The sequence below is a fragment of the Cephus cinctus genome, unplaced genomic scaffold (assembly GCF_000341935.2).
Source record: "Cephus cinctus unplaced genomic scaffold, Ccin1 Ccin1_scaffold0020, whole genome shotgun sequence".
Taxonomy (NCBI): Eukaryota; Metazoa; Arthropoda; class Insecta; order Hymenoptera; family Cephidae; genus Cephus; species Cephus cinctus.
This window is the reverse complement of record NW_014332768.1, coordinates 1,291-24,837: the sequence shown is the minus strand read 5'-3', so window position 1 is coordinate 24,837 and position 23,547 is coordinate 1,291. Positions and strand designations below refer to the sequence as shown.

Sequence of the window (23,547 nt, the reverse complement as noted above, 5' to 3'; positions counted from 1 at the left end):
AAATTAAAAAATCACAGCTTTGATCACCTTCCGCGCAAATTCATCCGCTTCCACGATACAGAAAATTTCTGACAGAATCCAACAGAACTGCTGCACTATTTATAAGAAATTTTTGGTGAAATGGAAGTGGAAAAATGTATGTATAAGAATTTTCGAAAGTTTCTCACAATTCTAAAGGTAAAGAAAAATAAAGAAAACTATGCGAAACCTTATTCCAGCAAATGCTTTCGCCTCGAGGCTTAATATCCACTTTGATCCCTTAAATCTCAAACCTTAAAATAAATCCGAAAAGCTATTCCAAACTTCGACAACCACCAAGACTCTAGTTGGCCCCAACTAATTTCGAACAATGGCCGTCATTATATTCCTCCCGGGTTTTCCGAGGTGTCCTTTGTTATTTCGGATTACCGAATTAATTTTACCATGACAATTTTTCCAGCTCACAATTACTCTAGATTTATTATTAACACCGTTAAAATTTACCTGGGAACAATACCGCCTCCGATAATACAAATTTCCATGGATCTCTTACGGTTCGGTGCAATCATTAATTTTATTATACCATCCTGTAATTTTTTCCCTATTTTATTCCAACAGAATAAACAGTCATTTAATCAAGTCCTAACGGTAATTATTCTGCACAAGCACATTGGCTTTTATTACATCGCCGTTAATTAGTAAAATAACGAATAAGGCTCGCAATCACAATTAGCATAAAACAAATTAAATTTCAGTATTGCCTTATTTTTTTAAAAACTCAAAAATTTCACAATCACCCCATACTTGGTACGATACCTAAATTTCGTACTCGTTCATTCAAAAATTTTTTTTCTTTTTTCCAAAAATTCTTCCCATCCCTTAAATTAATAATTTCCAACGACACGTATCACGTAATATACATGCACATAATGTAATCCAATAAGTCAATACCTCAATTAATCCCTACGATAAATAAAAGAAATAAACAAAACAAAATCTCGTATTTGAATGTAGGAAATAATTTTTTTTTAATTTATTTTTATTTTTATACAATCCAGCTCAGTCTTTATTTATTCGCAGAAACTGTCTTTTGCGTGTTTAACAAATATGTGATTGACAATTTTTTTTATCTTATAAAACTACAGCTTTAATCCCCTTTCTAGAATTGCGTGTTAGTCGATAAAAAATTGTGCAGTAAAAAATATTTCTCTAAATCGTGCATCACGCGATTGTTATATTTCAACGATGATATCCTTGAAATTCATAGTATGTCTATTTCGAAAGGGTCAAAGAGCATAGTAAGTATATACTATATATACTATAATACAGTATATATATATATATAATGAATGAGCTAAAATTAGCAAGTCTTGCAACACAATGAACAGTATCAAACGAAATATAATCGCAAAAGGATAGTGACGCATGGAAAGCGTAGGCGTCTTGGGGATCCTTGGGGGTATCTCTGGAATCAATGAAAAAGGCGCCAGGATGACTGACCTTTGCACCAGTCAGTCTTAATAGTCTACAGCGTACAATATATATGTATATATATGCGTCACGAAAATCAATCCAAATTTGTTGAATGAATGGACTCTATCTGTTTAATATGTTGGATGCATATGAAAGGAAGAAAAAAAGACGCGTTAGGATATCAAAGAGGATGTGGAAATTTGGGAATGGATTGTCGAACTACTTCAACCCCATAAGCTTGTTTTCTGATTCCCCATTGAGAAAAGTACCTACGTACCCCGTATTACCCTTTACTCTGGGAGCTTTTGTAATTTCCTGAATACTCCACTGGAATCATTTCACGAAATGGCGTCACGTTACGCCACCGTAATGGGAATGGGAAAGGGATAGGAGAGCAAAGGGAGAAAGAGAGACGGATGGGAATGAAGAAAAAATGAAAGTGAGCGACGCTCAAGAAAAATAAACGAATTAAAGGTGAAAAGACATTTTTGGATTTGTTGATAGTTGAGATTAATTTTGAAAAATTCAAACTTTTAGGATTTTGCGTGGAATTATTTTGCGGTTTTTCAATATTCCGTTTTCTTGCCAGTGGGAGGGCTTTTGATTTCTTCTTCCAAAAATTTACTGTCGATCGTCTTATTGTTTGGGAAATAATTTTGGGTCAGTCCGTACTGCAAAGAATAACAATGGGTAGCGAAAGGGTAATTTTATTGGGGTGTCTCGTTTAATACGTTTGCTTTACCGCCAAGAGGTTTTTGGATTTTGAATATTATTACAGAGAACCGGTAATTTTGAATGACAATAATACGTGAAACGCGAATGACGTGGGTATTTCGTAAAGTTTGATTTTTCCAAATTTATCCGTTTTTCGATATTCAAAATTCGACACGAAAGTCAATCAGTGTTATGCCTCGTAGGAACCACAGTCTGGTACAGTCTCCGATAAAAAATGGACCGAAAAATAAATATTTTCGAAAAAAATATTTTCAAAAAAAAATTACAAATAATTAATTTTACCCAAAAGATTGTTTTTTCTTTGCCATAAGGCTATCGTCGATTCTTCTCTTTTTCAGCATCTTCCCTCAATCTATCATTGTCATTCCTAGTCATCATGAACAAATTGAAGCCATTGAGTGAGAACATCTACGTATCCGTATTAAAGGGGATGTGTTTTTGGTTCGCCCTATCGTATTATTCCTATTGGCTTATAAGGGTGAGCATAAGGTATAGGGTGGATTAGTGGCGAACAATGGTATTTCCAATTAGGCTTTCGCCAATTGATGACCCTTGACCGTAGAGCTTTTTCTCTGCGATATACATATACATACCGCAAGGCCGTTTTCCAAGAAGGTATCATGAAAACAGTTAATCGCGTGCCTGGCCACGTTGTACGAATCTGACAATGAAATTCATCCCCTCGTAAAAGGAATGGATGACGAAATGAAAAAAAAAAAGAAATTCGAGCCGCACAGATAGCAGTACTAAATTCAATTGAACGACGAGAGGGATGAAAATGAAATTTTTGGAAAAAAAATTATCTGCACGAGTAATCGATATCACTTTCACCCTTCTACTCTCTCCCCACAAATATTTTTGTCGCCGTATCGACTCTTTTCATTCGTAATGCGCTTAATGTGTACACCGAAAAAAAGAAGAAGAAATAAAGACGAAATCAAGTGCCAATAAAATAAGGGTGAAAATACCAGTAAGGGTGAAAACACCCGTAAGGGTAAAAAAAAATTCAATCGAGAAAAAAAAGTGATTCGAATATCTACACAACGATTATAAGAAAAATAAGGAGCTACGTAATCTCATGATCGTATCAGAAACGCATTAATTTTCATCCCCCTAACCAACATCAAAACAGCCCCTATACATTTTTTCCCCCAGGCATTTCGAATCAACTTTAGCAAATGAAGTACAGTCGCTTCAAAAATATAATTTATTCATCGGAATCGCGATAAAAAATCTCAGCCCTGAGTGATTTTCAAAATGAATCTGAAGTCAACCTGTTATCATTAATAATTCTTATCAAGAGCCCCTTACGTCGCATATGTCACGTACGTAGCATGATAACTCAAAGGAAGTGACAGCTGTCAAGAAGAAGTGTTATTTCATCCGGATAAACGTAGTCATTATCGAATGGACCATTCGTTAATGGAGTATAGAGATGAAATCGCAATAACATGGGATTTTGCAATGTGACGTAGTGAAATTTCCATGCTGCTGTTCTGTCCTATATATGTCGGAATACGTTAGACCGACTAGGTTGGATTGGGTTGGGTTAGGTTAGGTTGGCTAGGCATGAGAATTGTTTCCACCGCCGCCATTCGCATCGGAGACGTAATAAAATTACCATGATGTGTCGAGCCTCATTACAGGGCAGGTTAATTGCATTTTGATTAGTAACTGAGAAGTTTCTCACGAACCCTTATAACAATACTATTCGATTAGAATGAAAAATTAATTAATTATCTTTTGATAGACTACAGTTAACCCTAATATTTAAAAGTAATTATTTTAGCTGCAATACGAAAAATACGCTTTACTCGTATTTCGATAATCTACGTATAACGCGATAGTGGCTATATTACAGGATTAAGGTGTCACTTTCATGTTCCCGGAATATTCAGCATCCAACGGTATGACGTAATCCTGTTATAGTATGGTTATCGGATAACCCAAACAGCTCTGATATTCTACAGGAGGCTGATAATCTGATAAGAGATAAAATGAGAGGCTGTGCCTAAGAAAAATATATATATTCAAAGAAAGTCGATACAGTCATCGTGAAAAGTTAATATATTTATAAGAAAAAAAATTATTTTTATAATTAGCAACGTTAAATTATCCAAAGTGAAAATCAGTTAAAAATTTTTTAACGACCTGTACCCTCTTATAGCGGGCAAGACAATAGTAAGGATGATAAGGAAAATTAAAATTCGTGGGACAAATAAGATTTTTTCCCGACGCCCTAGGAATCCAACTCTAAAGAAAATGTACTCTCTACCCAACAACGTACCTACAATGCAATCGGTAATCAATCAGATAAATCGGTCAGGATAGGATGCCAGGGTTGCTCGGTGAATTTCAATGTTTACAGCGTCCCGACGCCTGTTGCTATCCCGGTCAAGCATTTGGCAAGCACTTCCAGCATCCCGGCAGACCAGACTGGACCGTAAACGTTACGAGCGATGTCCGTTATTGGGAATTCTATTAATCTTGAATTTTCACTGGTACAATTGGTATTGATTGATTCTTCGATTTTACGTGGTCGTGACGTATCGTAATAAGTTACTAACTCGCGTTTGAAGGATTGCGTCGTTTTTGGGGCATTGAGGTAAATGAATTTTAATAATAAAGGAGATCGCCGTATGATGAAATGTGGGATATGGAAGAGGGGGGTTGAAATTGATACGGTATTTTGGAAATATATATGGATGGATTATTTTGGATATTTTATCATTATGGGGTTATTATTATTATATATCACTTGGTATATTTTAGGGGATAAAAGTTATTTTAGAGCGGTCGTCTTAGTTGGGGAACATACATAGTATGTGACATATATGAAAAAAAGATTATTTGACTCTGCCCCTTATAAATGCTCAAAGGGGGTTGAAATCGAAGGGTATTTTTTTTTTTCAGTGAGATTTTTTGGGGATTTTTTTTTCTATATCACTGTTTCTTCTCTACAAATTTTGTAATTTTCGTAAAAAAATTTTGAATCTGTATTATTAAACCTCTGTGCAACTTACTGGTGGATGCTTATTGACGTTTTCCAGGTTGATACTGCAATAATGAATTCATCCCTCGTACGCTGAGTCAAGTATTAACGTGGAATAGCAATGAACCCCTTAAAATTTTAGGGATGCAGTCCTTTGGTGTCTAAGGGTGACAATTTAAGTTAATGACGGTATACCTACCTTATAGAACTGATTTAAGTGAACAGTTAGAATTTGGTGCGATCAGGTAAACGGCCTGGATTTGTATAGCTTCGACCAATCAGGTAGACGATATATAATGAAAGAAATAATAATTAAAGAAAATGCAAATTTTCTATTGGTCGAAAGTTTTGACTGGGACCGTTTCAAAAATTTAGTATAAATAGTGCTGGTTTGAAAATTTTTCTTCAATTCTGATCGTGACAGCATCGTTCACCACACGTGGAATTTGAGCGTCTGATTAGCAGGTGTTTTGGAAAATTTGTCAAAATTTCGTAATATCGATCGAGTATATTTTTAAGTAAAAAAATTATTCTTAATTACACAACGGCGATAAGTAAACGTATTATTTGTTGTTTAAGTGAAAATGAATAATTTACTTCAACGCATGATTCGTAAGAGCGACGAAGAGGTGAGAATTTGAAAATTTTTTTTTAAATTAATTTTTTTGCCGCGAAATACAATATTTCTTTGTTATCATGCAGCATTATATACTTTTATATATTTTGTTATATTCATTCGTGCAGGTCGACAAGCATTGTGTCTTCTTCGATAATGGGAGACAGCAAGATCAGGACTGGTCCATCAGTCCGGAGAATAATAATAAAACGGGCCAATGGCAAAAAAGACAAGGACAGTCAAAACCGAGCACGTTAATGAATTGCCAAAAATCAAGATTATCGACGCTAACCGAAAATATAAAGTTACGCGTGACCAGGAATACGACCCCGAAGAAATCCCAAAAAACGTCTCCGTCTCGTAAATCATCCGAAATGCCTGTGTTGGAGGACATCATAAAAGAATTCGAAACGAATTACGTGTCGCAGGCAAAAAGTTCAGGAAAACCAAAAAATTTTGTGCGAAAAATCGTGGCAGCCTTCGAGGAGAAATACAAGACTTACGAAAACCCCATGGAAAGTCCAGACAACGCACCCTCGACCTCCACCGCGGTGACCCGAGAAAAGTCAGGAGCAGAGGAGTCGAATAAAAAATTGCCTCGTTTCCTAACCTCGAAAAATGTTAATTTCGACTGTACCAAAAGCATGGAAAATATTTATTACAGCAGCGAGGACAGTATAAACCAAAAGGAAATTACGTCGACCATAGGGACGTCCAAAGACCGGAAGGACACTGCCCCGAGAATCGTGGGTGCCTATCTGAAGAAGCCTATAGAGGTCGAGGAAACAGCCATAGACTGGATCCCCATAACCGGTACGAGGTTGCCGAGAAAAAAGTCGTTCAAGAGAATCCTGTCGATTCTGACCGGCAAAAAAAAGTCAGACTCCTTTAATCACCAGGTCGTCTTTTCGTCTCAGCAAAATTTAACCTTCGACGAACCACGTGACATCCAGGATTCCGGATATGAGAAATCATCGTCCTCGTCTTCGTCGCTGCAGTCCATCACCGAATCCTTGCTCCACCAGGAGAACAGCTACGTGGAATCGTCGAAGCGCAGCACCTTCAGCACTTTTGGCTCTGAAAAGGATGGAAAACCGAAAAATACCTCCTACAGGAACAGCTGTGACTCTGGTAAATTATTATTTGACGAAGTTCCACGTTCTAAGTTAGCCGACGACCTGGGTCCATCCTATCCTGGGAATCCGAGCAAGTTCACGAAATCGTTAGGTCGCAGGGGTCTGACCTGTTCGAAGAAGATGAGCTTCGTAGCTGGGGATCTTTCGAATTTTGACACTTCGAAAAGACCGATCGTACCCTTGACTAAGGATGATCCTGAAGAGGTCACGGATCCTGGACAGGATATTCTGGCTGTGGAGTATCGTAAAAAAGTTAAAGGCGCCTTGAAGTCGTCAGAAGTCGTCTACGACGTACCTAGGAGGTATTGCTTGTCGCGGTCCGAACCAGGTCTTCCCGATGCTCTGAGGTTGTCAAAATTAGAACCTATCTATGACGTTCCTATACCCATGGCAGAGAGACCCAGGTCCAACGTCTACGAGGAGTCGTTGTCCTTGCAAAGAAGAAATGTCTTTTTCGATTCTGATCTTGCATCAGGATTCTATGGTAACCCTGGTGAACGTTCTTACGCCACTGTGAAACCGCGTAATCGAAAAGTAAACGTAAGTCGTGAAATCATTAGATCGTGCATGGACATAGAGTCCAGGTGTCTCGAGAGACCTGCCTACAGGCCTAGTTTAATGATTTGATTTGAATTATTTAATCGAAGCTTTTTTTTTTGTAATAATATTCCATATTATTGTTTGTACAAATATTTTGCTAACTTTTTTTTATTTTGACTCTTTTTTTTCGTAATCGTCAATCTCGAGAATCCTGTAGAATCGTCTGAGATGATTTTTCTTGCGATTTAGAATTCTGAAAAAAAAGCTACAAAATTTCGCGCTCAGCAAAAATTCATCAATCGTGTAGAAATTTTTATTTGTATTCCGGGTATGTGGACCTGTCTTACCATTACGTTTCTTTTTTAAATTTATTTAATTTCGAGCCATTGGGTCTAGTCACTTCTGAATATTATATGTGAAAATGACTAGTACAAATTCATTCACATAATTATTTTATCGGGTAAATAGGCCATTTGAAAGTTTCATATTATTCAACTTTTTGTAGGGTCCTCGAAAGTGGCGACTCTTGCTTTAAAAGTCTGAGCTAATAGTTCGCGTTAAACAGTCTTATCATCGAGTAGCGTCTTTTTTTATCATGAAAAATATTTGTCTCACTCGATTGACTGTAATATTGAAAATGGTCGAATTTACTATTCACTCATATAACATAAGGCAAACATGTACTTGAACCAGACTGAATCTCAAGTGACTAAAATTTTATAATTGTCTGATATATCTATGAATATTCCATATAGTCAATTATGCAAATTACGCAATCCGCCGAAACTGAACTACTTAATTAATTTTTTTTTAATTACATTAACAATTACCTTAATTCAACTTTGCGTCTATGTTATTGACACAATCGTCACTTAACGGGAGACTAGATCTCCGTTATATTTGACATTTTTTTCAAATTCCTCGCAAGGACTCGATTTACATTATCGATCTTTATCGATGGAATATAAAAAAAAGACACTTTTAATTAAAAGTCACTCAAGAGTCTTGTCTACTTTGACATTAAAGTATTGAACATGTACTCCGAGAAGCCATTTCGAAAACGTTACGTCACTCCAACATTGATACAGGAGTTGATAACGTTAATTAAAATCACAATAAATTATTATATTAGTATAATGCATTAATTATAAAAATATCCTTGTACATTACAATTTTCAAATTAAATAAAGATTCATTAACTATTAAATAATGAATTACACAGTTTATCCTCCTTGCAAGGCCACAGTGAAGACAAATAAGGGTGAAAAAGATCCCCCAAAAAAGTTTCCCTCATTATCAGTTCACATCCCTCATTCCATCGAGAATCACTGTAAAAAAAAGTTTCCCCTAAAAACCCTTCCGATTGTACAAATTCTGCTCGGTCATTTCCGACAAAAAAGAAGGATAAGGTACAAAAGGGTTGATGCGATAAAATATACACCTAAGACATCCTTATCGAAGAACATGGATTAATTACCAAGGAGACAAATTGCCGAGGGGAGAAAAAAATTGCTAATTTTTCCCATCGGCGATTAAGATGAGAGAAAAATTATCTTCAACGAACCAATCGATAATTCCGACGAGGATTCTTAGCGACCTTTTCCAAAAAAACATTTCGTTCCTCGAATTACCAATATACGGTAAGCAATTTTTTTATTCACTTTATCGACACAGCTTCCCGTTTCTGGAGACGATATTTTTTATCATCCCTTCGTATTTTCCCATCTCTTTTTATTATTCACCCTCTGCACAATCGCGCGTGTTCTCTTAATGTGTAGCAGGGTAGTTAGAACAAGGGTGGTACGGTACATAGGGATATTTGACAATACAAAAAAAAAAGTGGTATGACTGACAACGGGGCTAATAACAGAAAAATGGCCTATTTCATCCCCCAAAACCAAGCCCATGTAATTTCCGCCGAATGTACTCTCAATGACAATAGTATCTATTGTCTTTGGCCAATTTAGATAAAATTGATGCTGTGCGAAGGGTTGCGAATTCCTATACACACACACACACATATATATATATATATATATATATATATATATATTCGAGCCGAACTTGATAAAATACAATACACACAAAAATGATACACCATATAAAGTCATGAAATAGATAAGCCGGCATGAGATGAAAGATGATGCGAAAGATGAAAGATGAATGCGATAAAATCAGCGAACAATTTCAACAACATTAAACATATTAACCATATCAAAAGCCTTAACTACGAAGCTTTCCCTGAAAACGATAAATTTACAAAATATCAAATAATCCAATCCTAACTCCAATCGATAAATTAACACGATACAAAGTATAATATAAAATTCGTTCCATGATAAAAATATTATCCAGAACGAAGATCCATTTTGAATATTTATACGTTTTTCCATAAGTCGTCGAATCGACAGACATTTTTCCCAACCGTTTTATACCAAGTAACATGGCCCTCGAGGATTAGGCGACATTTGGTAGGGAATATAAAAAAAAAATGGCAACAGTCACGTAAGGGCAATAAAGTCCAATTACCCGTGGGAGATTATATACAGGGTGGCAGTTAATACCAATCAATTAGGAAACGTCAGCCAGAGAGACATTGCATCGACTCGTTTATTGACGTGCATCGAACGAAGAAAAAAAAACAGGGAGTGGTATCTGAAAATTCCGAAGCAAAATTGGAACCCATAACAATTACAACCAAGAATAAAAAATCATTCCTTAATTTTTTCCACAAGTATCCTCCCCTTTCTCCGTCACGTAATTGATGAGGATCGAAATGCTTTCTTTTGTTAATCTGAAAAAAAATTCTAGTCACACCCGTTAGTTACCTGATTGTTATCTAATAGATTTTTCACGTGTTTCCTATAATTATATCCATTAACCTAAGCTCGTCGTTTTTCCCATTACGGAATTACAACCGCGTGTCAAAGGTTAAGGGAGGAAGGATAAATCTCCGATAGGATATCCACTCCAAGTATCCACTCCCAGCATCCACGTGTGACACCATGTGTGGTAATATGATTTTATAAGAAACTGCCTAGGATTATTATACACATATAAGGGTGCGTTACATATACGTAGGGGTGTGATGAAATTGAACCATTTTTTAATATTTAATAAAGGGGTAGTAAGGGAGTAACGGTCACAGAGGGATTTATCGAGAGGGGGTTGTTTGATGGTAAAAGTAATTTCCCCGGTCGTAAGGGATGAAAAGAAAATATAATGGGCCAAGTCAATATGGAAGCCATTGTAAAGTCTAGCTTTGAAATAAAGTAGCCTTTTCTTTTGACACTGGGTAGACAATCGGTACAAAATTACATGACGGATTTTTTTTTAGGAGGCTTAAAATCGATCCGAACTCTAGATCTCGATTGCTGGGGCTAAATTGGAAAACTAAAGAACGACAGGAAGGAAAGGGGTTGAAACTGAAATGGTCCAGCGTCTGAATGAATGTAATCTGGTGAAGAGGATCTTTTGAAAAGGATCGATTGGCTTCACTTGTTTGATCGCTCATGATGAAAATGAAAATTGCTGCTCACTGATTGATGAAAGTAACTTGATTGAATTTAAATTTTCTAGGATTCATGGCAGCATCCCTTTTGATCGTCATTGAAAAACTTTTTGAATACCTTACCACGTAAGGGTATAATCTTTCTTTTCGTACAGACTAAGGGCTGAATTTTGAACGAGGTTTTTTTAACTGGCTTTAAATTGGGGTTGAGATAACACCACGAGATAAGAAAATAGGGTATCTTTTAATACTATGTGATTAATGTCTCCTTGGGGGGAAGTGTCTTACCTAGGGGATGAATTTTAATATTGGAAAAAAATGCTAAGTAAAGTATCGCGGTTGTTACTGTTATCTCTTTTTTTTCGGTTTTTCTTAATTTAATACGGAATAAGCAGTGGACAGGTGAGAACGGATAACTTTTTTTTTTCATGCTGTTGAAGTTATTATTCTTAATCGGGATACTGTAGTAAAATCACCAGATATGTTGTCAGGAAGGCTGCAATCTGTAAATGGAAAAAGAAAATTGAGAAGTCGGTAAGAAGTGGAATTTTGACAGGTAAAATGGAGGAGAGAATTAGAAAATGACTCGAATTTTTTGGACGTATAAACCAGGTATAAAAATTTTAAAGAAACAACCCCTTCTTGTTTGATTTTCAATTGAATTAGAAATTGGGAAAATAAGACATTTTCATCAATTCCTTTCATTCGTTGAATTGAATAAGCAATTAACCCCTAGTTGATCGACCATTAAATTGACGGCTTTCCACCCCTAACCAAATGTGGTTGATAGCTGGCAGAATAATTCAATATAAATACAAGGTGTAGTCGATACTCACCGACCGAAGCAGACGTAGATTCACGCCAAAACATCCGGCTGCTGAGAAAACGAGTTTCCGGTTTACCAAGTGTAACGTAGACTCGATGCTCTGCGATAATTAAATAAATGAAGAAAATAAATAAGTAATAGATGAAATGTAAGGGTTGAACAAATATATATATGTATACAAAATTTGTTTTTGACTTACGTAATGCCTGGCGTCCAGTCCGCGCCACCAGTTCATAAGAATCGATCCTGTGTCAGTAGCCTAAAATAAAATGAAGAAAGGCAACGTACGAAAAATTGTAACAGAGCAAATGAATGTTTAGAAAGCCAAAGAAAAATGCTAATTTGATCTTTTACGAAAACAAGTCCGGAATTTATCATTTTATATAATTTTTCTTTTCCTCATTACACGTTTCCTCCATCCTTCCTATTTTTCATCCTTATCTTAACCCGGAACTCGGAAAAAGTTATTTCTTCCGGTTGGATCGGTGCCGCGATCCAATCTCCTTCGTGTTCTTTCTGTTTTCATAAATTACACCCAGGATATTTCACGAGGTGTGACTTATCGAATAAAAGTGGATCCCAAAACGAACCAGTAGGAGACAACGTGATAACAGTGATAAGAGGAGGAAAAAATTATGAAACGACAAAAAAATACTGAACTTAAATGCGGAGTAAGTCCAAATTTCACGCAACAAAAGGACATACAATAATAAAAAAACTCACCCCTCTAATTGCAATATCACAGGCCAAACTCAAAAGAAAAATTTGCGAAATATAAGCAACCGTCCACGCACTCAGCAGACACATATTGGACCAATGCATGTATTTCCTATTATTAATTATCCAATTCATTATAAAGAAAAGATTGATCACAATGTGTGAAGACAGGTTTGCCAACCACAGAAGAAGCGACCATGAGAATTGAGAAGATAGACTTTCGCTGACGTTCATTAAATCATTATGAAGTCTTTGAATCGTCTAAAAAATAAAGAAACTGTTAATATTAATTACCCATAAAAATACTAATCATATAATTAGTCATATATTCACAACACTCACTCTTACATCTATTCTCGAACTAGTTCGTCTTTTGACCAACGTCGTGAAATTTCCAGGATCGTTCGAGCGCGCGACATTATTCAAATGATCGAATCGCTGTCCAACCAATAGTACCATCCCTGAGAATTTAACAACTGCAGCAGAGGTGCCAACATACATAAGCATATACGTAATGTTCTGCAGCCAATCTTCGCATAATGAATACTGGCCCATTTGACTGACAAGAGTCCATACAACAGTGCTCCATAACAACATCACCCAGACGAATAGGGTCGTTTTTTTCTCGTTACGAGGAAACCCTAACGAGCGAACAGTCTCGTCATAATTTTGAATACTGTTCCAGACAGTCGTAAATTCTTGTCTCGCGACTGCAGCGAATAACATATCCAACATAGCCACGGCATAATTAATTATAACCTGTTAAGATTTGAAAAAGTAAAATCATAAGAAAAATTGACATATAACATCTAAAAAAATATTTAGAGATATTTGACAAAATCCTCTTTTACCTTAACGAATTCTGTGTAACCCAAAAGAGGCTTCAGACTCTCGTCTCCTTGAAATCTATTTATAAATACAATTAAAACCCATGTGTAAAAAATAAAGTTGAACAAAGACCATATCAGGTAGACCGTTGACGGAGTTAGCCGATCCTCCACGAACTCATACGGCGCTAGACCGAACACACGAACTATGTATACAACGGGCCGAACAGCTGAGTACAGTGCGGAATCGCAGCCTTTAATTTTTCTCATCTGACATTTTCTTACTGCTGGAATCGTTAGGATCTTCCCAGAGGAGGTTTCCACGTCGAAGATATCACGTCGAAAGTCCATAGTCGATATTGCTCCTGATGTACAAGAATCGATATGAGAATAGTGATTGCGCATGGTTGTTCAATTAAAGGTTAGTTTGTATGCACTGTATATATTTGCGCTATCAATTTTCCCTGAGTACGAATAATACGTGGATTTAACGTTGATTAATTGTTGTTACATAAGATGGATTACTTTATATGTAAAATTACAATGTTTAAACAGAAATTAAGTAATTAACGTTAATCATTCGTACGTCCGATTAATACATAAATGAATTAATTGTTATTCGTTATTTTTCTTTAAAACGACGTAATCGATTGATAATTAGTTGATTGATAATTAGTTAGTGGTGGAAATAATAACGTCGTTGTAAATTATGGTACATAATTATATCGGCTCAGCGTGACGTATGCGACATAAAAGAGATGGCCGCCCTACTTTTTCCATTATCCCGCAGTTTACGTAGTTAATGGTAACGAGAATATAACGAGAAAACGTAATACTCGATTTCCCGTGAAAATTCTCGTGAGAAGCATCGAAGGGAGAATTAATAGCACAATATCGCGACGATACAATAGAAAAAACTTTGAGCGTGAATGAAAGAAAAACAAAAAGGCTTCAAGCAGTATATAAGTATACATGCTGATATAAGTTTTTATCCTAAATAAATATTTCACCAACCTCGCTAGATATTTTTCACGTTTCGATCACAAAATTCAATATGACTGCCAAGGGTTCTTCAAAACTTCACTGTTGTATGTTGTTGTATGCCTGTCTACTGTGTAATTCGAGAAGGAAACCTTTTGCAAGAAGATTTCGAAAAATCGTCAAATCCGAATGAACGGATATTTCAATATTTTTGCAGCTACCTTCACCATCATGCACTTGGATATGAAGTCAGGTATGAAGTGGCTATGGAATATGATAAAAAAGAAATAGACATGCGCTGAGATACTACTAAAAGAAATTAATAACTGGGGTAGTCAGGACAGAACGGCGCCTACGCGTGCAGTTGACAATTGTGCCACGTTAACGATGCATGAATTATTGATACACCCGATATAACAAGCGGATGCTTACTTGTATTGCCAAGTGGCTATTTTCACTTCGCACGCCAGACGCTGACGTACACAATCGGTAAACAGCATAATGGTTTTGTAAGGATAACTATGTATTTCTATGTTTACTTAGTTTACACTGTATGGATCGATGGACTGAATTTTCATCTATAGTACAGTCTGCCTTGGGGATGCGCTGTTACGTGGACAAACAATTTATTTTTTCTTTCTTTTTATCTCTTATACATATTAGCTCAGCCAGGGTGCTAGATCGAAATTTCATTTGGCCAGACACGCTTTTGTGGTAAAAATAAATGAAGTGGGTTGCAACTACCCTCTGCTGTACGTGCGGGCATTCGTATTTACCGTACAAGTATGTCGGATGCACTTTGGCACTTGGGGAATTTTTTTTTGAAATACTAAGGGTGCTGCCATGCCATTATGAAAGGGTGAAATATACGTGAGTTTTCTTTATTAATTTTCGCCCAAAAAGCTCGTTTTCGCGCTTTATGATAAATTGTCTTTGTTTGCTTGTTCAATTCGTTTTTCGTATTTTTTTTTTTTTCTATTTTAACTCTAATCTCTTGTCATTCTTATCACCGTACGTACAACAACCTTTGACGTCCCACAATCATTGAATTTACGGTGAGCAGCTTATAATTATTATATTTGATAAAGGAAATTCCTTAATTTCGTTAAATCACAGTAGATGCTATAATATCCTAGATTTTCAATTATTTATTTGCTGGCGGTATTCATTCGTTTTGGTTTATTCAGAATCAATTTCATCTCATAACCAACCTCATTCATTCTTCTCATGGTAATTGAAGACATAGCATGATCTCAAGTAAAATGCGCTAAAAATTTACTCAGAACAGGGAAACTCAATGGTACATCACGATTCGGTAAAAGGCACCAGACTAGGTAAATTCTGGTTCGGACGTAACAGGAACAAGGATTGATCTTTTCCTAATGATGGATCTTAATTTTTCTTTAATCCCATCATTAACCCTGATCCCTTCCTAAACTTTGATCCTTCGCGAAAGGTTTCCTTGATTCAGGATCATGGATCTACGAAGCTTATAGATCGCTATCGAATTAACTTATACAAATACTTGTAGATTTCACATTTTTTCGTACTCTGTATCCTATGGTCATATATTTTCACGATAACAATCTTCCTGTCTCGGGAAATCATTATTTTTGGAATCCATGTAAAAAAATAAAAATTCGAAAAATAGTACTGGCAAATTTTCAAGCAATACATTTTAAGCAAACGAGGATATCCTCTATAACAATTTCTAACCTCGTTAAAAATAATAAGACAACCTTAACTAATATGAGGAGTGTCCGGGATACGTCGAGGCGCGCTGGAACTTTATGGAGACGTCAGGCGTCGCGACGGGGACGCCAACAGGACGCGTGCTCATTTCAGTAAAATTAGAGAAAATAACGTGACTGCGTCATACCGGCAGACACTCGAATGAACTCCGGGGAAAATTCGTTACGTGCCATGGCATCTTGAGAGACCGAAGGACCAAGAAAATAACATCACCTTAATGAACATCTGGACGGCTATCCGGGATCCGGAAGATTTTGTAAGATTAAAACAAAATTTTCCAATTTCCACTGTTTCGTTTAAAAAAAAAAAAGACGAATGACTCTTGCGTGAATTCTCGCGTAATTGATTTACTTTTGACATGAATACATTTTTTTTAATTATATAAATATTTAAATATGTCTAGCAAGAAAATAATGAACAGACGAAGCTATTGCGCAAATATCAATCGCATCAAGGATTCCCTTCTTCAATGGATTTGCGAAAAACACGCGACCAACAGTCCTCTCGATCGGGATCTTCTTAGACAGAGAGCAATTGATCTGGCTGATCATTTTGGAGTGAAGAGTAAGTACAGCATCTTCCGATAAACTGGTACAGATTGCTGAGGCATGACGGGTGGGTTATGAATTTGAAAAAAGCAGGTTCTAGAGATCTCAAAAAAATCCTGCTAAGAAATCGCACAAGGTTAAGGTTAAATTAATGTAAAAATTTTGTTTTCAGATTTCAAGTGCTCCAATATTTGGCTGACTGTTTTCTTAAAGAAATATGGCTTCTCCGCGACTCTGACAAACTGCTGTGGACCCACCTTCACGGATTACAGGAAATGGGTGGACCTATTGAGATCATTGATAACCCAATATAGATACAAGGATCTTTTTCACGTTGACGAGATGATCATGTACGTCAATGTATCCCCTGGGATGCTTCCTGCTCGTGGCGATGCTGTCATGGACCTAAATAAGAAGGACAAGATGGCCGTGCTCATGTGCTGCAATTCATCCGGAACGGAAAAGATGGCACTATTGATTTCCGGTGGATGGAAGAGCTCGATAATAAAGGAAGATTATCGTTACCGTTACGACGAAGGCTCGACGATAAGCATGGAATCTTTTAGCGATTGGTTGTCACAGCTGAATGACAGAATGATCCTGACCAAACGGAAGATCCTTTTGCTGATGCAGAGAAGCAGGATACACATTTTGAAGGATCTTCAGTTGAGCAACGTCAACTTGATATTCTTTCCGAGGGACTTTCCCACGAATTTACGTCCATTGAGAAGAGACATATTTCATTACGTCAAGATGATCTACAGAAGAAATTATGTTCGTCATCTTGAGAATAATGACTTGATGAATTTAAGTGTCGACGATGTACTTGAAAATATTGCGCATGCGTGGAAGAGCGTTCCCAAGGATTTAATAGTGTCCAGTTTTCAAAGAACTTCGTTCAGATCGGATGACTGTCGCTTAAATATTGATTACGAGGAATGGAATAAGCTGAACTTGAGTATTTCGTTCAAGAAATTTGTCACTTTTGATGATTCGCTTTCGGATGATTCCGTTGAATTGTTTACCACTCCCAGAAGTGGATGCAGCCACGTTCCAATAACCAGTTATGAAGAAACGATAGATTTAGATTACTCGGAGGACAAGTCTGTCGTTGAAGATAATGCTGATAGCAATTTAGATAAAGATTGTAACGATCTAAACACCCTTAGCATATCCACCAGCGAGGATAGTTTATCTGACATGGAAAATTGCAGTGACATGAAGGAGAAGGAAAGGGAAGAAGAAAAAGATACAAATTCCACAAACAAAAATCCAACAATCATCTCAATACAGTCATCAAATAAAACTCAAAATGCTTTTGAGGATCCATCACGCATGAATTTACCAAATTTATCAAATTTTTTGGAAAACACTCACTTTCATAAACTCAATAATTCTTGTGAAATCGTTCCAGGATTATCCGGCAATCCAGTAGATCTCCAAGTGACTCCTGAGGATGTCAAGATTAACGATATACGAGGAGAGGAAATCGATTTTATCAGTAACAATTCTAAGGACATTCCGCACGGTGCCGAATGTCCTAAAATCAGTGAAGATCGTTCATCTTCGAAAAGAAAGCAAATTGGACCGTGCCAGGAGGATGAAGCTACCGACGTGGAAGGACCTATCGATAAGCGAGCGAAAACGGACGACAGCTGCTCCCGATTCTGCGAAAGAACCTTTGCCTTTCCCCCGATCAAGCTGGACACTGTACCTAACCCAAGCTTAGGCATAATGGACGAGGTAAACGTGATAGAGTGCACCGTTAAGCAGTCGACTAGTCCTGGACCCACGAAAACGAGTCCTAATATGGATCCTGAGGGAAGAAGGTATATCCTCACGATAAGCGACAGTTCCAGGAGTCAATCGGATTCTTCGAAAGATTAACGAAGAGAAAAAAAGATTCTCAATCTCCAAAATTAACCTATCAAGAACAGTCCCTGATCGAATAATTATTTTCAAAATATCTTGACTGTACATAGAATTGAAAATAATTATTTTACATTTTTTTTATAATAAAAATACTTTCATCATTCGATTAAAATTTCTCGAGAGAGAGAGAGAGAGAGATCGTTATCTTTATTTATTCTAAAGCTTAAAGTAGGTCGTACATAAACACCTTGGGTGTTATGCAACCCAAGGATGCTGTGCTGATCTAGTCTAGTCTTGAGTAATGCGAATTGGATACCGCAGCATGGACCATATAGAATAGAAGCAATGTACATACCTGGTAATCCTGTAGAAATGTATGTGCAAGTGATGCTGTATGATTTACAGATAGTGGCTCTTGTTCGAAATGCACTTTAACGTGCGGGATGGAAATTATTTATGGTTGTATCGTCACAGCAAAAATATACGTATCGATACCACGTGAGATATTTTTCAATAATTCCACACAACTTACTATTCTGTATTAGTATTCAAAAAAGAAGTAATGACAATGGGTAAACAAAAATTGACAGTATATTCAAAATCTGTCTTGATGTCAAATTACTTCATATACAATATACAGTCTTTTGATCAACTTTGATTCTTTGACCTTTGCCTGAGGGATCGATATACATATATGTATTCAGCCTTATATGCATTATTCTGCGTGTTATGATTTTATTAATTATTCATGAACGTAATATCGAGAAAAACAAGAGTTTATTCCAAGCTGCTAGAAAATGTTGGGGTTGTGTTTCGATATATATACATATATTATATAATATTCCAGTAAAATATTAATACGTCCAATATACCTCGAGGTCCAGTAGATTTCATATATGATATATCGCCAATATATCACGGTCCAGTTAATATATACTGTTTGTAATAAACACATTATATTCGACGATAACGTATTATCAATATTATTCATTAGTGTCAGAATTCATTGGCCTAATCAAACACGTAACGAATGCTGATAAGAAAGCTCCTTGTTTCAGTAAATCTTTCCAAATGTTATTAAAAAAATAATTTGTCGATACAAGATGAAGGATTTTTCACTATGAGCTACGTAGTATCTGTTTCGAATGGATTGGTATGTTTACGCGAATTGATAATGCACCGCGTCTAGAACAATGGCGAATGCACAATTGACTATCACAATGTATAATCTGGGGGAAGTTTAGAATAGGAATGTATAGGTATGATAGCAAGCAATTTGTCATATGCCAATGAGGCCGGTGGTTGACAGGAGTAGAATTATGCGAATGACATATACAACCCTTTAGGTTGGTTCAATTGGTGACCATTGAAATTATCTAATGCATTCATCGCAGTCAGATCGATGACAACAAGAGAAGATGGATCGTAAAGAATTCGATAAAAGAAATGTGGCAGATAGACATTCGGAGGATTTATCTGAAATTTAATAAAGTTCAGTTCTGATTAAAGGACACAACTTTAATTAAAGTGTCAAGGATTGACTGAAGGTAAGGGAGTAAAAAAGGGCCACTCTGGTAACGGTCAAACTTGAATTCCAACTACGCGTACGTAGACGTGAGCATATTGGAAAATCCGAAAACTATAAACGTTAAGCTGTATACGCATGAAAAAACATATATTTACGGTACGTAGGTAGTTTTAGGAAAGTACATACGATTATCGTTTTCCAATTTTAACGGTATTTACCGCCTTCGATACGTAGCTTGTATTATTTATGAGAATCGATTGCTGTTCTTATGAAAAATTATCTTTACGATACTTGCACACTGTCCTTGGTATGAATTCGCGTCTTCTCTTTTGGTGGCAGGGAAATAGAAGATATTTATGGGTTCTGTTCTCGTACTTCTGGATCGATATAGGTTTTGGATTCACCGGAAACTTAGGCATTTGTGCTACTCCAATCTGATTCAGTCGCGGGGTATTTTGAAAAGTGACAACTTTTTTTGAAAATGTCTTATCTCATGTGCGATATAAAAGAGTTTCAATAATGTGTGCATATCCTGTTTGGTTGAATAATGCGTGCTAGAATTCGGTTGTGGAATTAATGAAACATGTATAAAAGTTTTCGGTAACTTTTCGCACTGTTTTAATTAGTTTTACGCGTGTACATTTATAAGGAATGCGGCTAAATTAAAGGGTTAAATTACATAAAGCTAACAGAATAGGAAACAAAGTTGGCTAATTATTGTACCTTGGCGTAATTTAATGAGAGAAAAAAGAGAAAAACAATGGATGAAGTTAAACAGGTTATTTTCTAAACCTTTAAGAAATGCTGGAGGCTGATATCATCCATTGCGAACGAACAAAACGAGAGACCTGTATGAACGAATTTTCGGTAAGCCAACGTATTATAAAATTTAATCATAATTATGAATAGAACAGGCTCGGTTTATTACTCATTGTGCCTTTGTATGAAGTCATTAATTTTATAAAACGCACCAGCTGTAAATGACATTATAAATTTACGCACGCTTAAAGTAATATGCTTCATTGCATGTTTATATTTTTATAACAAAATCATTCACAAAATGCCGATTCAATTCACTTCCTAAACTTAGTAATGTACAGAAACACTGTTTAAAACAAATTAGGTATCATCAGACTTATTTTAAGTACAACTGTTTTATTGGATTGTTATTAACCGCAGAAACAATTTTCAGTGCCTCTTTTAATAGAGTTTTATGTATTGTTTCAATGTCACCATTTGCATCTATTATTGTCCATGAGTCATCTTTAAGTTCCTTAAAATTTTGAGCAACCCTCTTCTGTATTTGCTCACGTTCAAATTTTTCTTCTCCAAACTTGCTTCTTTTAACTTGCGTTTCTGAGCTTAACTCAAGTAAAAAGACAGCATCGGGTTGTGGGAGACCAGTGTCACATGTTTTACACACAGAAATATCCAAGTCAGTGGTTGCAGCAGCATATGCTGCACCCGATGCAGCATACCTTAATTTTCAAATAATCCTTATTAAACACAGACCGAAGGAGATGCGATGTTCTTAAATATCAACTACACACCTGTCAACTACAAGTGTTATACCAGCTTCCAGACTATCTATAATATCTTTACTACATTCCCATCGATTTGCAGAAAACAATAGATACGCTGCTTCTAGTGGAAGTTCCATTTTATTCGTTAAAACACGTGAAATCATTTGTCCTATTTCTGTTTTTCTATCTGCACAAATCAGTACACAATCATAAATATCAATTTCAACAAATATCATTCAATCTAACCACTTACTTGGGAAGACTCTGGCTTCGGTAGGAATTCCATAATCATTTAAAGCCCCTACAAGTTTTTTAACTTGTGTAGATTTTCCAGCTCGATCGCATCCTTCCAAAACTAATAATGCTCCACGTTTCATCCTGCAAGTATGTAATGAAAACTTAACTCCAGTTGACTTTATTTCCACAGTGGAAAATAGGCGTGAAACCTGATTAAGTATATGTCAAACGAATCACCCTTCCAGTCTTCCGATATAACGTGGCATTCAGTACCCTCTACCGGTATTCTATAGTAACCAACTGTAGAGGACGCATTAATTATGACCCCATTGACCGCAGATAAATAAATCACGCATTCCCATACTTTCTCTGTTACGCGAATCTGATATACCGATGGACCACATCATAACAAAATGTTGGAACATATGAGTTGAAGCATTAATTACTCCGTTTACACTCATAAATTGTGTATTTCAAAATAATATCAGAGATGGGTAAATAGATGGTCAATAGAGTCGATTTTCATGGTCCAACTTAAATTTCAACGTCGACACGGCGTCTGACGAACGCACGCTTCTGCATTACTGACATATATACATTTCTCCAATATTTTTTCTTTTTACAGGCACCATCTTACGATACGCCCGTAACTTTGGCCATTTCAATCGGTAACTCGATCTACCGTGGGTTCCACTGTTAGTCTACTTATCCTTAACCAGCCGTAATAGTCATGTCGATAAAGGAGATTTTAACAGTATCCAAGTGCATTTTGCGAGATCTCATTTAGCAGAGATGAGTAGAGAGATGCACTATGCTACGGTTTTAAGCGATACCAAAATCATGGCGTTAAATCGTAACGACGAGTTCGGGAATAGGATTTTGTGATCATCGCCTCCGTCGACAATGTGAATCCCGTCGTAGCCAAGCTAAACGTGAACACGAAGATATAGCTTGGCAGGCAGAGGTTCTCCGCTACTCACCGCTGGATCCCAAAGCAACACTTTCAACAAGAACGGGAACTATAGAACTCCTTAAGAAATATTGAAAAAGCCTATTGTTGAAACATATTTAAGACATTTTTAAGAAAGTGCCAAATTGGCAACCGCATAGCACCTCAATTTTTATTAAATATTATTGGATCTTGATTTACTTTCAAAATTTATTCAAACTATAAAATAGAGGTTAAATAAAAATCTCGCAGAATATACGGAATAGATAAAATTTGAATTGAAATTGTAGAATATTGAAAATAAATTACGTTCAAATTGAAATATTAATAAATTAGGTGTTTGGAGCATTAAAATAATTAATTAAACAATTAAAGTAAAATATTAACACTTAGAAATCGGAAATTCTAGCCAAGCATATTTAGAAGTACTGGAAGTTGCCCAAAATTGTGCGCGCGCAACTCGTCACGCACGACTCGACGAGCGAAGGCAGGCGGAAGGTGGGGGGAGCGCTCGAGGCAGAGCCCGGGACTCACAGCGCTCATTCTTCCTCGAGCCGGTCTCCTATACTGGTCTCTTGGAAACATTCCTCATATTCATTTCCAACCTTCTTCAATTTTTATATTTATTTCTTCTTGATTTCGTTATTTCTTTATCTTTCATTCTTCACTTTCTTATTTATCTCTTTCAACATTTCTTCTCCACTTTCATAAATTCTATTCCTTACTTTTGTACTTCTTCACCTTACTTTTATATTCATTTCTTTCTTATTATATTATTCTCACTTCTTTATTTCTATATCCATTT

At 36.3% G+C, this 23,547-nt stretch overlaps 4 protein-coding genes across 16 annotated transcripts; 2 read left to right on the top strand and 2 right to left on the bottom strand.

Moving 5' to 3' along the window:
* Positions 1 to 5,763: 5,763 nt before the first annotated feature.
* Positions 5,764 to 7,558, top strand: LOC112494136. The gene is made up of 2 exons (XM_025083491.1): positions 5,764 to 5,808; positions 5,924 to 7,558. Exons 1-2 carry the CDS (start codon positions 5,764 to 5,766, stop codon positions 7,556 to 7,558), a joined length of 1,680 nt encoding a protein of 559 aa, XP_024939259.1.
* A 158-nt stretch (positions 7,559 to 7,716) lies between these two features.
* LOC107266197 (putative gustatory receptor 28b) lies at positions 7,717 to 14,573 on the bottom strand. Of its 3 annotated transcripts, none has more exons than XM_025082761.1 (7): positions 13,377 to 13,768; positions 12,868 to 13,284; positions 12,532 to 12,786; positions 12,008 to 12,067; positions 11,819 to 11,908; positions 11,459 to 11,485; positions 7,717 to 8,799 (listed from the first exon to the last, which is right to left on the bottom strand). In XM_025082761.1, the coding sequence occupies exons 1-7, from the start codon at positions 13,755 to 13,757 to the stop codon at positions 8,797 to 8,799; spliced, it is 1,233 nt and encodes a 410-aa protein (XP_024938529.1). In that variant the 5' UTR covers positions 13,758 to 13,768; the 3' UTR covers positions 7,717 to 8,796. The 3 variants fall into 3 exon arrangements, with proteins under 3 accessions (XP_024938529.1, XP_015591951.1, XP_015591943.1); XM_015736465.2 differs by lacking the exon at positions 7,717 to 8,799 and adding an exon at positions 14,367 to 14,573 and having other exon boundaries at positions 10,190 to 11,485; positions 13,377 to 13,717; XM_015736457.2 differs by lacking the exon at positions 7,717 to 8,799 and having other exon boundaries at positions 11,409 to 11,485; positions 13,377 to 13,766.
* LOC107266192 (tigger transposable element-derived protein 6) lies at positions 13,580 to 20,472 on the top strand. Of its 11 annotated transcripts, XM_025082721.1 has the most exons (6): positions 13,580 to 13,773; positions 14,551 to 14,586; positions 14,877 to 15,203; positions 16,091 to 16,341; positions 16,489 to 16,649; positions 16,806 to 20,472. In XM_025082721.1, exons 5-6 carry the CDS (start codon positions 16,499 to 16,501, stop codon positions 18,518 to 18,520), a joined length of 1,866 nt encoding a protein of 621 aa, XP_024938489.1. In that variant the 5' UTR covers positions 13,580 to 13,773; positions 14,551 to 14,586; positions 14,877 to 15,203; positions 16,091 to 16,341; positions 16,489 to 16,498; the 3' UTR covers positions 18,521 to 20,472. The 11 variants fall into 11 exon arrangements, with proteins under 11 accessions (XP_024938489.1, XP_024938509.1, XP_024938517.1 ...); XM_025082741.1 differs by lacking the exon at positions 14,877 to 15,203 and having other exon boundaries at positions 13,637 to 13,773; positions 16,219 to 16,341; XM_025082724.1 differs by lacking the exon at positions 14,551 to 14,586 and having other exon boundaries at positions 13,686 to 13,773.
* A 155-nt stretch (positions 20,473 to 20,627) lies between these two features.
* LOC107266208 (thymidylate kinase) lies at positions 20,628 to 22,347 on the bottom strand. Its single transcript, XM_025082768.1, has 3 exons — positions 21,810 to 22,347; positions 21,584 to 21,743; positions 20,628 to 21,511 (listed from the first exon to the last, which is right to left on the bottom strand). The coding sequence occupies exons 1-3, from the start codon at positions 21,931 to 21,933 to the stop codon at positions 21,169 to 21,171; spliced, it is 627 nt and encodes a 208-aa protein (XP_024938536.1). The 5' UTR covers positions 21,934 to 22,347; the 3' UTR covers positions 20,628 to 21,168.
* Between the last annotated feature and the right edge of the window lie 1,200 nt (positions 22,348 to 23,547).